Genomic DNA, 15,945 nt, shown 5'->3' on the forward strand with positions numbered 1-15,945 from the left:
TATAAAAGCAATAACGATTGCGTGCATAATCAATTGAGATTGACAGAGATAAATAGCTGATTCTTTCAAGCCTGATCTGCCTGATGACACAGCTGTGGGGTTCTCTTTAAATGCAGTTACAACGGACAGGATTAGGCAAGTAAAAAGAGCCTCCAATCAATGCTAATTAATCCCTTGTTTACTCTACACAATTTGAATAGTCAACAAAACATTCCAAAGGCCATTTGTTTTATGAAGGATGCCAATTGAGTGTTCTATTTTTAAGAATGGAATTTGTCTGGATATCTGACATACAAAGCCTACTCTGAAAATCAATTTAAAACAAATAGATTTGTAAATGTTATCATAATTGCACAGCACAGAATGTTAGAATGTCTGATAGAATAGAATGGGTAAAGTGGGTAGCCTAATACAGTAGTCCCCGATCAGAGATTCGAGCTGCCTGGTCCACGGTTGTAAAACGTCTGGTCCTCCCACATCTTGTCAACCATACATTCTTGACTGTGTGAGTGATGCTATCGGTAGCCATGGAAACCCGATACAATAGATTCATTCCCCCTGCCTCTCTCCCTGGCCAGTCCTCTCCATCCATTGAAAAGCTCTTGACTTTGCGCATGTACGGCCAAACTGAACATTGCATCGACTCCAAGATGGCGTTAACACGTCTGGCTTGCATTCTGGTCCTCCTCTCAACTCACTGTAAGTAAATACATGAGGACTGCGCTTTATTTCCCTAGCCTATTGCCGTTGCTGAGACATTCTGGACGAGACATTCTGGACGTGACACTCGCTTGTGTCATTTGAAATTAGCTACTTTGTTATTTGCGAGACGTGATCTGCGTAAGGATATAAGTGATCATTTCTGATCCAACTCTCTCAGTAAGCTAGCTATAGCCAGACAGCTATTTTGTTATTAATAGATGATGTTCTGATTTAAATGGAGATATATTCAATTATAAAGTAGGCAATCGAAGATCAGAATTAAGAAATGGTTTGGTAACACTAGAGCCTCAAGCCGTGTTGTGTTGGCTCGTTGGAATGTTTGATCTATCCGAAGCCGGACAGTGCAGTTTGGCATTTGGAAGTATGTCTAGTTTATCGAACTCTTTAGAGATAGAAACCTTTCGTAAACTGCTCTACATACAGTTGGCATGTTTTAACTGGCTACAAACTTTACATTATGAAATAACAAGAAGAGATACAATGTATCCATTAATTTAGAGGCTTGTTTTTTAAAAGGGGATGAGTCGAGTCCCCCTTTAGTCTGTCTCCTTACTTTCAAAAGTGTTCGACTGTAAATACATCTATAAATGTGTTATTGTCTAAGAAATAAGTATTTGATATAAATATACGTTTGCTTAAACGTTTTTAACGTGTTTGAATTGTGGTTGATAAAAGTTCAGACTCGCAGTATTCAGTGATGCGAGATAACGGTTTTTTCCATTGGGGAATAAAGACAGACAGTCCGCGGGAGGAGCCTATCTGAAAGCAGCAGGCAGCTCGCTTTGTCAGCGTTGAGAACTCTTTGAAGAGCGGTTCTAAAATGTAGATTTTGTAACTTTTTATTAGCCATTTCAGATTAAGCGATTTGTCTCGGCATGTAAACAGTTATTGTTTTGGTTTGACCCTAATTAAAACATGAAATAACTATTAGAACTGTTTACAATTTGGCCAGATGCAGAGACAAATCATTAAGCTATGTTGCTGGAAGAGTATGATGCAATTTGTTCCCATGAAGCGCTCCCTCGTGTTTAACTCATGCATACTCAGATCCTTCTCAGACAGAATGTTTAATCATTATGTTGACATTTCAGCGATACATTTGTATCAACTTCCACAATTGCTGATGTCATTGACATGCTAAATTAAACGAAATAGAACTCTGAATAAGAAGAATTAAATAAAAACATTTTGAATTGTTCCCAAATGTTTCCTAATAGCCCATAGCAGGTGCTATAGCTTACCTCATATTAAAATTGTAATGAGAATTTGAATCAATAAGTTAAGGCTACTGATATACACAACAAATAAGGCTAGATTATAGCAGGATCTTAAACAGCACCACCTGATGGACTTGTGGTGGTCATTTGCTTTAGGGTTTAACCTGGGTTTAACCTGGGTTTAACTGTTTTTCCTGAAGTGCTAAGCATGTATTGAATCCTTCTTGAAGAGAGAGACACAGAACAAAAGGAGGCACAGACCTGTGTGCCTTCAGCCCCTCTGGTCATCCAAGTGTGTGGACTGGCTTAATTATCTGTGTATTTAAATATGGATAGCAAGAAGGCTGCTTCCAAAGATGGTGCTGGTCTTTCAATGTCGCCCTGGAATTAGACCTACTGAGAATCTGATTTAGTGTGTTTGAAGTCATGTTGCCTATTATTTTACAGTTTACCCAGTTGTTATTGTCTGAAGGCTATATACTATAGTTAGAGCTGGTTAACCTTGATTGTTGTTGGAAAGATTGTTACCACTCAATTACAGTTCTGAAAGAAAAACATAATTCACAAGCCACACCGTTGCTGACATGTGTATAAAACTGAGGACACAGCCATGCAATCTCCATAGACAAACGTTGCAATAGAATGGCCTTACTGAAGAGTTCAGTGACTTTCAACTTGGCAGCGTCATAGGATGCCACTTTTCCAACAAGTCAGTTCGTCAAAATTCTGCCCTGCTAGTGCTGCGCCAGTCAACTGTAAGTGCTGTTATTGTGAAGTGGAAACGTCTAGGAGCAACAATGGCTCAGCCGCAAAGTGGTAGGCCACACAAGCTCACAGAACGGGACCACCGAGTGCTGAAGCGCATAGGGGGGACCAACTCCATATTAATGCCCATGAATTTGGAATGAGATGTTCAACGAGCAGGTGTCCACATACATTTGGTCATGTAGTGTATCTGGAGCTCTATTGGAGGGATGCGACGCCATTCTTCCACAAGGAATTCCATCTTCTGGTGATTTGTCGATGGTGGCCGGAAACGCTGTCTCAGGCGCCGCTCCAGAATAAGTGTTCAATTGGGTTGAGATCCTGTCAAGACTTAGAAGTGCCAAGATATGTGGGAGCTTGACAGTGCTCAAAGTGGAACAGTACCAAGCCAATATAAACCAAGCCAATATTCTTCGATTTTTATTTGGACTTGCGTGTATTGTTTTGTATTGTTAGGTATTACTGCACCGTTGGAGCTAGGAACATCAGAATTTAGCTACACCCATGACAACATCTGCAAAATATGTGTATGCAATCAATAACATTTGATTTGATTAATATTAAGATATTTCCTTAATAGTTTTAGAAGAAGCACCTTCACAAATCTTAACCCTTCAGGTCCAGTCACCTCTATTTGAAGTTTGAGAATTATTGGCTTCTTTGACCTCAAGAAATGCACATTTATTCAGCGGCAGTAAAACTGGTTTCCAGTCTGAATAAAAGTGAAAGAAAGATCAATTACAATGGATGTGGCAAATGTCATTTCAGACTTGATAAATTACCCTTTAGCAAATGAGTGGGAAATTGATTAGGCTACTAACGGAGACATGGCCAACTGAAACGTGAGAACCTGGTCTAGTTTTTTTGCCCTATGGCAGCTCACAGTAAGTCTGCTTAAGACGCATACCTCTTTGGGTGAGAAGAGAAGTCCCTTATCTGAGGAGATATGGGAGAGAAAAGCAAGCTGCCTCCTTAAGCATGAAACACATTGAGTATCCCATTGCCGATAGACAGCCTATAGGTACTTTTCACGGTGGGAGACCGTTCCTTCTCTTACCAGAACAAAAGCGGTACCTGCTTCATACCGACCTGTTAGCAACAAACCTATCGATTCTACTTGTAGAATCACAAAGCTCGTCAGCGGCCAACAACGACTTTGAGACAACCAGAGAGCATGAACCCCCCCATGAACCCCCCCCATTTTCTCCATCCCATCCACGGATGAGCCAGTCACACTTCATATGCAATGTAGGCTATAGGATGGTAGCTAGCTAAGTGCACAGATGCAATGCACACAACACTAAATACTTATTCCAAGCTAGCTACCACTGTAGCTAGTATTGACGTTATAATTAAATCACAATGGATTAGCTAGTTTCAATGAAACAGCTGCATGTGTTAGCTGCCGAGTGTTGTGCAAGCCAGGGAATATGCTAACGCCTTTTCTTAGCTAATGTTGGAGTATTTTCCCCTGATAAGTCTCTCCATCATGGCAAAATGTTTGGTCTCACACACACACACACACACACACACACACACACACACACACACACACACACACACACACACACACACACACACACACACACACACACACACACACACACACACACACACACACACACACACACACACACACACACACACACACACACACACAATGGAGGATAAGACACCGGTCTTTGCTGACTTAATTTAAATAAGAGCCAGATGACAGGTGTTTTCTTCATTGTCTAAAATGTGTTGCATTGCTGGTGGGGACGACAGGAGTTGGTTAGTCCCAGGGAAAGTGCTGATAGCGCTTCCCCCCAGGAGGTGCTTGTTGTCAGATGCTTCCCTTCCCATCCACAGCTTGTGAGCAAATGTTTGGAGCACTCCCTGAATGGCATGCTGGAACCCCCGGGCGAGTCACATACAGCTTGACATTTTAGTGTAGAGAGAGTAAATGGCAGGGAAAAAGAGAAAAACGAATAGCAAGCAGAGAGGAGTGGCTGCCCAGCAAGCACAGAGAGTTAAGAGTTATTCCCAACAGACAAAGCAGTTGTGTGAGAATGGTAGACCCACTGTCCGTTTAAACTAGCACGGTAGCCCATGTCCTGTAATTAGGCTTGCAGCTCTAGCCTACATTTCCAGTTTGCTTGTAAAGACGTTTGCAGTTAATCTATTCTCAGGTTAGGTTTTGACAACAATTTTAATTGACATTTTGAATAATGTATTATGCACGATTAATGCAGATTCATCTCAGCATTTAGAAGTTACACTGAAGTTAGAGCTAATCATTGGCCAACAACAAGCCCACAATACTAGTTATCTACAGTACCTTCTGAAAGTATTCCGACCCCTTGGCCTTTTCCACATTTTGTTAGGTTACAGCCTTACTCTAAAATTGATTAAATTGTTTTTTTCCCCTCATCAATCTACACACACAATACCCCATAATAATAAAGTACATTTATAAAAAATGACAAACGGAAATATCACATTTAAAAAAGTATTCATATCTTTACTAAGTACTTTGTTGAAGCACCATTGGCAGAGATTACAGCCTTGAGTCTTCTTGGGTATGATGCTACAAGCTTGGCACACCTGTATTTGGGGAGTTTGTCTCATTCTTCTCTGCAGATCGTCTCAAGCTCTGTCAGGTTGGATGGGGAGCGTTGATGCACAGCTATTTTCAGGTCTTTCCAGAGATCGGGTTCAAGTCCGGGCTCTGGCTGGGCCACTCAAGGAAATTCAGAGACTTGTCCCGAAGCCCCTCATGCGCTGTCTTGGCTGTGTGCTTAGGGTCGTTGTCCTATTGGGTCGTTGTCCTTCACCCCAGTCTGGAGCAGGTTTTCATCAAGGATCTCTTTGTACTTTGCTCCGTTCATCTTTCCCTTGATCCTGACTAGTTTCCCAGTCTCTGCCACTGAAAAACATCCCCACAGCATGATGCTACCACCACCATGCTTCACCGTAGGGATGGTTCCAGGTTTACTCCAGACGTGACGATTGGCATTCAGGCCAAAGAGTTCAATCTTGGTTTCATTAGACCAGAGAATCCTGTTTCTCATGGTCTGAGAGTCTTTAGGTGCCTTCTGGCAAACTCCAACCGGGCTGTCATGTGCCTTTTACTGAGGAGTGCCTTCCGCCTGGTCACTCTACCATAACGGCGTAATTGGTGTAGTGTTTCAGAGATGGTTGTCTTTCTGGAAGGTTCTCCCATCTCCACAGAAGAACTGTAGAGCTCTGTTAGAGTGACCATCAGGTTTTTGGTCACCTCCCTGACTAAGGCCCTTCTCCCACGATTGCTCAGTTTGGCCAGGCAGCCAGCTCTAGGATGAGTCTTGGTGGTTCCAAACCTCTCCCATGTAAGAATGATGGAGGCCACTGTGTTCTTGGGGACCTTCAATGCTGCAGAAATGTTTTGGTACCCTTCCCCCAGATCTGTGTGTTGACACAATATTGTCTCTGAACTGTACAGAAAATTCCTTTGACCTCATGGCTTGTTTTTTGCTCTGACATGCACTGTCAACTGTGGGACCTTATATAGACAGGTGTGTGCCTTTCCAAATCATGTCCAATCAATTGAATTTACCACAGGTCGACTCCAATCAAGTTGTAGAAACATCTCGAAGGTTGATCAATGGAAACAGGATGCACCTGTGCTCAATTTCGAGTCTCATAGCAAAGGGTCTGAATACTTATATAAATAAGCTATTTCTGTTTTGTATTTGTAATACATTTGCAAAAAATTCTAAAAATCAGTTTTTCCTTTGTCATTATGTGGTATTGTGTGTAAATTGATGAGGGAAAAAACATATTTAGTAAATTTCAAGGCTGTAACGCAACATAATAAGACTGTAGTGTAACAACATATGGAAAAAGGGGTCTGAATACTTTCCAAATGCACTGTACCTTGGATAACCGCGCCACAAAGGACCATGCATGGGATAAAGGCAGCGAAGCACATGATTCCAACAATGGAATGGCCCGAAACAGCTGAGCAGGAGTGGGTGGATGGGTTTGGGGAGAAGGCACGAGTGACCAGAAATATCTATGGTGTCCCTCCCAAACCCCAGACACTGTTTGTTAGCAGCAAATGCGGCATTGTGAATAAAAAGCATACGGAGGAAAAAAACTTCTAATGTACTGTGAATTACTTCACCCCTCCCACTCACCTGTTTTAAGTTGGTCTTAAAGAGAATGAAAGGGTAGTTGACTAAGAAATAAAGCATAACAGAAAAGCTGGATTTGAATGGTCTTTCATGAGATAGAAATCCACTTGAATTTCGCAGCAAGAACTTGAAAGGTTATTGAAGTAGGCACTACCCTGCTTTTATATATTTTTTCTCCTTTTGGTAAGCAGTAGCAGATGCTGAGGGGAAAGTTGAAAATGGACATGCTTATGTTCCAGGAATGGAAAGCACGTGCATGCTTCAAATGGTAATAAGACTATCGTGTGGAAGAGGCATTGATAGAAAAATAAAAATAGGTCTAGAGCCTGGCTGCTAGGCTGAAGGTAGTTGGCCAAAACCCCCCATGAAAATATAACATCAGCTTTGGGTCGTCTCAGATTTGTTGTTGTTGTTGCATTATGCCCATCTGTAGGCCCTGGTGGAATTTTGATCGAGGACAACAATTATTTATATTTCTCACAGATCTCACTTTTTACTGTTGTGAGATATGGCATAATAAGTCTGGAAGTGATATTTCACCTTGTCAGTAGCAGTTGAAATCTGCTGTTTGTAATGCCAAGACATTATCATAAGATGTTTTTTCTGTGTCTGCGGGATCATCTTTGAAATGCTCATCAATTGGCTGTCTGAGTTTAGGGCAGTGTTTTGGTGATTTCCTGTTTGCCGATCTTTATCTGTAGTCACGTGATCCCTAGGGGAAGAACGCCGGAGTGGTTTTCCTCCCTGTGTTCATTCAATAGATTCAGACAGAGCCAGCACATCAATAGGTCAGGAGGAACCGCCATGAATCACACATTGGGATGCTGTCAATATAGGGAAATAATTACAGATTCATTAATGGCAGGGCACAGATAATAGAGTGAATGCTGCTGAAGCACTGCCTGTCTGAAAAGGCAAGGGAAGTCTGGGCTACATGCTAGGAGTCATAGCCAGATAATCGCTTTGGATTCTTCCTCTGTTTACCATACTGTCACAAAGGCAATTACTCTCTCTATAAATAGCCAGATGGCAGAATCAGATGACAGCCTCAGGTGTTTGAACGCTGTTCATTCCAAAGCATTGGGCTTGTATTCAAGCAACTCTAAATATATGATTCGAGATTAAACATATTCATATCTAAAGCATAGTAAAATAGAAGCTATTGGCATTATCTGAAAATGCATTTGTTCATCTTAAATCTTCTCTCCAATTTTAAAAAAATCAAATACACATTGACGACAACTGGCTAGTTCCAGCACCATCATCACCACTTTTCTACCCTTCTGAAAAGGCAATTTGGCATTTTCAGCAAAAACACTTTTAGTTCCTAAAACAAGTCTTATCACCAACAGCCCAACTGACAGTCAAAATACTCTCCTTCCTGTGATCTGCAGAACTGACAATGACTCCAATCCCTCGTAGCAGCCAGCTGAGTTCTTAAGTGTCTTCAACAGTATGAAGGGCAGATGACACCAGCCTTGTGATAAAAAAAGACATCCCAATCATTTTGTTGACCATAACTAATCTCTTGATGTAGGTCCTTGCGAAAGAGACCGGTATGCAAGAGCCATGTATGTGGTTGTACGGCCTCCGGGTAGTGTTGTGCGATTCTTGCGGTAAGACCTGACAAAAATGTTGGTGGTCATCCAAAGGAAGTTTTTATTTATTTATATATTTTTATTTAACCTTTATTTAACTAGGCAAGTCAGTTAAGAACAAATTCTTATTTACAATGACGGCATACCCCGGCAAAACCCTAACACGAACAACGCTGGGCCAATTGTGCTCCACCCTATGGGACTCCCAATCACGGCCGGTTGTGATACAGCCTGGAATCAAACCAGGGTCTATAGTGACGCCTGTAGCACTGAAATGCAGTGCCTTAGGTCGCTGCGCCACTCAGAACCCATTAAGTAGGATTGCGGTGTTAGGTTCTAAATGAACAGTGTAAAAACTCACGGACGTTTTGTAAAGCTCAAACCAAGTTTATTCACCCAAAGGGTCACACAGCTGAAGAGACAAAGACATGTTTCCACCAGCACAAGTACAGTGCCTTGCGAAAGTATTCGGCCCCCTTGAACTTTGCGACCTTTTGCCACATTTCAGGCTTCAAACATAAAGATATAAAACTGTATTTTTTGTGAAGAATCAACAACAAGTGGGACACAATCATGAAGTGGAATGACATTTATTGGATATTTCAAACTTTTTTAACAAATCAAAAACTGAAAAATTGGGTGTGCAAAATTATTCAGCCCCCTTAAGTTAATACTTTGTAGCGCCACCTTTTGCTGCGATTACAGCTGTAAGTCGCTTGGGGTATGTCTCTATCAGTTTTGCACATCGAGAGACTGAAATTTACCACCTCCATTATACCATCTATTGCACCTTGCCTATGCCGCTTGGCCATCGCTCAGCCATATATTTATATGTACTTATTCTCATTCACTCCTTTAGATTTGTGTGTATTAGGTAGTTGTTGGGAAATTGTTAGATTACTTGTTAGATATTACTGCACTGTCGGAACTAAAAACACAAGCATTTTGCGACACTCACATTAATCTACTCACCATGTGTGTGTGACCAATAAAATGCTATCTGAGCAGCTAACCGATCACTGCAGCTGTACATAGTCTATCGGTAAATAGCCCACCCATTTTTACCTACCTCATCCCCATACTGTTTTTATTTATTTACTTTTCTGCTCTTTTGCACACCAATATCTCTACCTGTACATGACCATCTGATCATTTATCACTCCAGTGTTAATCTGCAAAATTGTAATCATTCGCCTACCTCCTCATGCCTTTTGCACACAATGTATATAGACTCTCTTTTTTTCTACTGTGTTATTGACTTGTTAATCATTTACTCCATGTGTAACTCTGTGTTGTCTGTTCACACTGCTATGCTTTATCTTGGCCAGGTCGCAGTTGCAAATGAGAACTTGTTCTCAACTAGCCTACCTGGTTAAATAAAGGTGAAATAAAACAAATAAAACAAATAAAATGTCATTTGATTTTGATTTGATTTATTTCTAGTTTAGAAGTCAGCAGTGAGCAGTGAGTAAGGGGGGGGTGCAGTAGGGGTTTGGTGCACCCTAAAATTAACTATCTGACTATCTATGTGCCAAATAAATTATCACCAGCTCAGGGCTCCAGTTATGCATTTGGTTTGCTAACTTGCTAGTTAAGTGGCTAGCTTGCTCGATCAAGCTTCTTGGTTACAGCAGAGAATCAATCCCCTCCTGGATCAAGATCCCTGCTGCCAACATTTTTTTCCATTCAGAAAGAAATAGTGGCCCTTGTGTGCACTGCCAGTAATACTGTATGGCACAGGAACGATATGAAGGTATGAAAATCTGGAGTTCATCGTGACTTCTCACTGTAGTGTTTCTCACGTTTCTACCCAAGGTAATCGTCCCAGATGCTTTATCAGCCCAGTGTCCATATGCCAGAAATGATTCATCATCAGGCAGAATCTCAGCATCAAATCAAGCTAAATCATTCTTATAACTATCTCAAGCTCAGGAAATGTAGTTGGCCTCTGTGAAGGGATGTGCAAGTCTTGTGCTAAGGCCTGACAAAAATGTTGGCAGTCAGACAAAGGGAGTTTTTGTTGAGTAGCATTGCGGTGAGTAAGGGGGGTGGAGTAGGGGTGTTTGGGAGTTCTCTGTGACTTCTCACTGCAGTGTCTCTCACGTTTCTACCCGAGGTAATCGGCCCAGATGCTTTATCAGCCCAGTGACACAAATGCCACAAATGATTCATCATCAGGCAGAAACTCGGCATCAAATCATGCTAAATCATTCTTATGACCATCTCAAGCTCAGGAAATGTAGTCCATTCAAGACTGCCATGCCATCCCAAATAATCCATCAAAGTATGACATGTTTGGTAATACAGTTTCAGTCATTTTGTCCAGAGGTTCTTATTTGGGTAGCTGATAGGTAGGTCTACAACCTACAACTACAGTTTCAAATTGAATGTACTTCACAATAAAGCCTCTCTCTTCAAACGAGGTATGTAGGCGTTAGCAAGTTCACTGAATGTCAGATTTATGGTGACTAGGCGATAGAGAACAGACAGAGCTACAATAAATTATTATTGATTTGTGTCAAACAAAGGAAGGCCTTAGTAGAATAAATATCCTGTTTACTTTTGAAAAGCCACCATTAGTATCCGACTTGCAATGTACATTTAGCTGACTGGTCAGATAGTGTTGGTAGATTGTAACCAGACCATCTGGTGACCTGGTATTGGGGTTAACACTTGGGCTACAGTATTAGGCCTAACTGGTAAAAAGGATGATTTTATGCAGCAGAGATGCGACAGTGTAACATTAACTGAGCAAGTATAACCTCAGTAATTCCTTTGTCCCATTAATGCTCTTAATAAGGACTCTTTATTTTACAGTATGCTATTTCCCTGGCACTTACTTAGAAATGACATGGTGAAATAATCACTCAATAATTACTTAACTTAACTATTTGTTTAGTTTATTTGGGATTCATTGAAACAAGAAGCAGCATTAGTGTTGCTATATTTGAAGGACCAAAAAATATCAATTGTTATCACATCATTTTACTAGTTCATACCAAGTAATTATAAGCAGAGACAAGACTAAGTATAGCTAGACATAAGAACATATCTTCATGATAGCTTTCAGCTGACCTAGTCTGGAGCACTTCCATTAAAACTTCATCATCAGTTAAGCCTGAGAAAGTGTCGGACCAAGCATGTATAAAATACTCAGTGAGCGCTGAAATGTTTGATATCGAGCGACATTGATGGCATTTCCTAATCCTGTCAGAATGTATCACAGGGACGTGGGCAACCCTAGGTTTTTGGTTTGCCATGAGTCGTGCCTGAGAACACGGTAGAACCCCAGATACAGCATGTACACAGTACAGTTGCCACATGTGTGTGAGTGCATACCCTGGGTAAGTGCCTGAGATATTTGTCGGCATGCCAGACATTGGTGGCGAGTTTGTAACATGGTGGCCCTAGACTGAGCTTCGTAAGAGGGTGTACTGCCTGTAGTACTTGCTTGTCAACCATGTTACAGCAAGCTGTAGAAAAAGAAAAACAATTTGAGTCATTTTTATTGTGACTCAGAGGTTTGGCGGGCATTTGTCATCACTGTAACCGGACGCTAGACAAGGCCGCAGCCTCAGAGCTGTAGAGAGAGTTTAGGCATCCGTGTGCTTAAGAGTCCATTTTAGTAGCAGAGCCTATCGGGGCTGATAAGGGTGCTTGCCTGAACTGGTGACGTTAGCAGGTAAAAAATAAAAAGAAAAGGCCAACTCGTGGAAGTTCACAGAACTTTGAATAGATTTTCATAAACACTGCTGTGTCAGCCATTGGAAAGCGAATAGGACAGAAAAAAAGATGTGGAACAACTCATCAAATTTGTCACATCTATCTCATTTCTAAGGCAGGAAGGTTGCAATTAAACTAAATTGTCAGTTTCTCAACATTCTAGTCCTATTCTAATGTGAAATGCAGCAGAGACATCCCAAAATGACCACACTATCTCATCTGCCATTTCCTCCTAGATAGTCCGACTTCCCGAGTTGAACATGTTTACACAATGGTCATTATCAGGTCTTACAAGATAACCTTAAAAGGAGCCAACAAGACCGTGGAGAGGTTTTACACAGGCAGAATAATCAGACATTATTATTGGGGATGATTGTGTGAGGCTTAAAAGAGCTTCTCACAATGTGGAAAGACACCACAACAAAGATACTAGTACATTCACCATAGCCATATAGAAGAGGTTCATTGTAACGCTGGAATGAATTCAAGACCACTCTAGATGGTATAGAGATATAGAATTTACGACTTGTGAACAAAGCAAATGTATCGTGGCAACATGGGAGATGAGAAAAAGACAGATTAAATTTGTCATTTTAAAACCTATTTAATCCCAATAGAAGCAACAATAATACGTTTGAAGTCAGGATTATAATAGATTGTGATAGAAAATGACATGTTTTCTTTGTTATTCATCCATTTTGTCATGGCAGAAGCTCAAAGGATGAATATGAAGCACTAGGCCTTAATGCAGAATTTGTCGCGTTTCCACTGGACTAACATTCCTTTCTAAAAACAGTGCTCTGTCATTGATTGATAGGACCCTCTATGCATATACATTTCACACACACACAGTCACAATTAACAGAAAGCTGTACAGCCTCATCCTTTCATATCCCCCCTCCCCCATTTACATTTTAAGGCCCTCACTGTAAAAACCCAGATCTTAAAACATAGGCTGCTTGCATACCCATGTAGAATGTTGAATACAAACCATGAAAATAAATTGTTTTGAGAGATATATCCAGACAGCCCCGCCCATTTTAGATGAAAGTACAATGACCCTGGTGGAACAATCTGGTCAGGCGGCACCATAAGAAGATTTGCTACGCTTGACCTGTGTTCTTCATTTCCAGTATGCACTGCTGGTACGATGAAGACATGTCTTATAGTCTTTCTGAAAGAACAATGAGAGCACAGATGTGCGGCTCTTGAAATATTGAACACATAAAACAGCGGAGTGACAGAATAAAGCCAACAAATAATTTATTGAGAAAATAAATAAGAATGGTAGAAAACATAAGAACAAAAGCCTTTTAGTAGGCAGGACGAGTTATTTTACGGTGCTCACACAGGATCTCGGAGTGTGCCCTTTGGATGAGGAGAGGAAAAACACAAAAGTTTACCCCCAGCTTCCTCAGACCCATCCATTCCGGTTGTATCCGGTTTGAGCCAGAACAATGATCTTATGGGTTTGTGCATTTTCACCACACTTTCAGAGGGAATCTATATCTCTGGGCTGATGAGTCCCTCTAAATAGCCTCCGCCGATTCTCAGTGTAATTAATTCCCCACTCTGAGGGTCATTCATGCGGAACTGGCCAACCATGCAGTTTTATTTCAGATCATCAACACTCAGGATCATCCTGCATTTGACTTTGGGCAGCATCCTGTGGTTTCAGGGCATAGGTTAGCCCAATGTTTCGAGACAGACCTGGGAATGACGGGGCTCGGAAGGTCTCGTGATCAAACAACAGATCTACAAGTGGCCCCAGATGTGAGCAATGAAGGTAGCGTAGAGTACTGTATGTAGGTTAAACCTACCGATGTCCACTCAATTTGACGGTTTCCCCCCAGAGTTTAGCTGGATGCTTGTTTAGATATCAGACAGCAGTTGGCCAATCGGTTGGAGACATCACTTATCAGGGGTGGGGTCACTATAATTGCTATGTGCAGCTGCAAAGATTCCATCGGAGTCTGGACATTCCATACTGGGAGCAATATGCAGACCAGTGACACTCCCCAGTAATTGACGGGATATTCTCCTTAGTGTGACTAATGAGTTTGGCCATAATTATTTCCCATTTAAAGGGCCATTTAAAAAAATCTTGGTTAGCTGAGTTATGCTAGAATTACTCAGCTAGGACTGTAATAATACTGTTAACCTGTATCATTAAAGTGCATCTTCCACAGAATTCTCCATTGCATGATATACAGAAGATGAGAGCAAGCATAGCAAGAGACCATAAGACAGAGACTGGTGATTGTTCTCTTTGGTTTGGAGATGGGGTTATGAACACACCTCAGCAGTGCACTACACTTCTGTCTAGTGAAAAAAGAATAAGGATTATACCCGGATCTGGAATTCTCTCTCTGGATCAAGATCCAGATGCGAACATGTTTCTTTTTTGTGACTCCGTCTTGACATGTAAACAGTGTGTAATCTGCCATGTAAATCATTGTCTTTCAGAGCTTCAGAGAAAGGCAAACGGTATATTGAAAAAAGTTCCTGCCAATTTCATGTTTGTATGCAACTTTTTCCACCCTTAAATCTTGATGTGTCCCCCCGTTTTCCAATTTTAAGTTTGAGGCAAAAAAATGGAGGGCAATCGAAGGTGGAGCTCTTTTGCTTTATCAAACAGAACACCACAGAGCACTTAGGTTTGACTTAAGGAAAAACAGGCAGGTGACAGAGGTCAACAGCTGTCCTCTATTTTTTGCCATGAACTCACTTCTGTGACTCAGCATTGTGTCCAACCACCAGGTTGCATTGTAACATTGAACAGTATGTCTTACTTCCTGTGATGGCATGAGTGTGACTACATTGCTAGCGTTAAATCCGGCCACGGAATGGGCTGCATGGAGCTCTCAGCAGTTTTGCTATGCAGCGCGTTTGTCCGGCATTTCCCATGGAAACCCATGGGGGATTCCTCTCGAGCAGGTGATGGAAGCAGGGGTCCTTTGGGGTTGTCAGTGGTAGCATGAGGCTCAGATGGTTATCCCCTTTTCTCCCACCTGTTGCTCAGCAACATTCTTTGCCCTGCTCCTCAGACTGCCTATGCTAACTATTTGAGTCTGGAATATGCTTTTGTACACATGTTGTTCTAAAGGCCTGCTCACTGGGTCAGTCGCTGGGATCGCTCACCAGGGAACTGCACACTTGATGTCGCAATCCTTCAAAGTACACAATTTTTGATATAGGAGAGCAATCCTTTTCGGTATAGGAGAGCATTGTGTTAGTATCTAGTCTGGAAATGGTTATGAAATAGTCCTGATTTATTCTGTTATATATCCTAGGTTGTGGAATTTAGCAGTCTTTAGAGTTGGGATAGTGGGTGATAAGAATGTGTCTTCCATCAGAAAAGTCAGAAGACAGTCATTTTGTGATGCCAAACATTAAAATACAAACCATACTGTAGTAAACACTTTAATTGACATTTACTACATAGACTATATCTTAGCAGAACAATATAATTGCCTCTGAGCACGGCACTTTTTAAAATATAATTTGGACAAGGGTATTCACACTAACAAGCAAGGATTATCAAAATGGACAGTAAATAAATGAACAGGGAAAGTTATGACTGTTGTCGTTAGTTGACCTCAAATGTGGTTCCGTTTGGAAATGGACCCTTTTCCCTGTCCACGCTTATCAAACCTCTGCATCACCTGTGACCAGTTGTTAGTGCTGAGTGATTAACAGAAATGTCAGTTCTTTTTCATTTTTAAACAACTAATTGACCGATTATTTGAATTCCATTTAGTT

The 15,945-nt window shown here is 41.3% G+C and overlaps 1 protein-coding gene across 1 annotated transcript in view; it reads left to right on the forward strand.

Moving 5' to 3' along the window:
• Window positions 1-566: 566 nt before the first annotated feature.
• The window catches only part of jam3b (junctional adhesion molecule 3b), a 40,575-nt gene continuing 25,196 nt past the window's right edge, over window positions 567-15,945 (forward strand). Inside the window, exon 1 of the mRNA XM_024393783.2 lies at window positions 567-699. Within this exon, the coding sequence (XP_024249551.1) occupies window positions 615-699 (85 nt within the window). The 5' untranslated portion in view covers window positions 567-614. The remainder of the gene's footprint in view (window positions 700-15,945) is intronic.

Source organism: Oncorhynchus tshawytscha, linkage group LG30, assembly GCF_018296145.1.
Source record: "Oncorhynchus tshawytscha isolate Ot180627B linkage group LG30, Otsh_v2.0, whole genome shotgun sequence".
In the NCBI taxonomy this organism is placed as follows: Eukaryota; Metazoa; Chordata; class Actinopteri; order Salmoniformes; family Salmonidae; genus Oncorhynchus; species Oncorhynchus tshawytscha.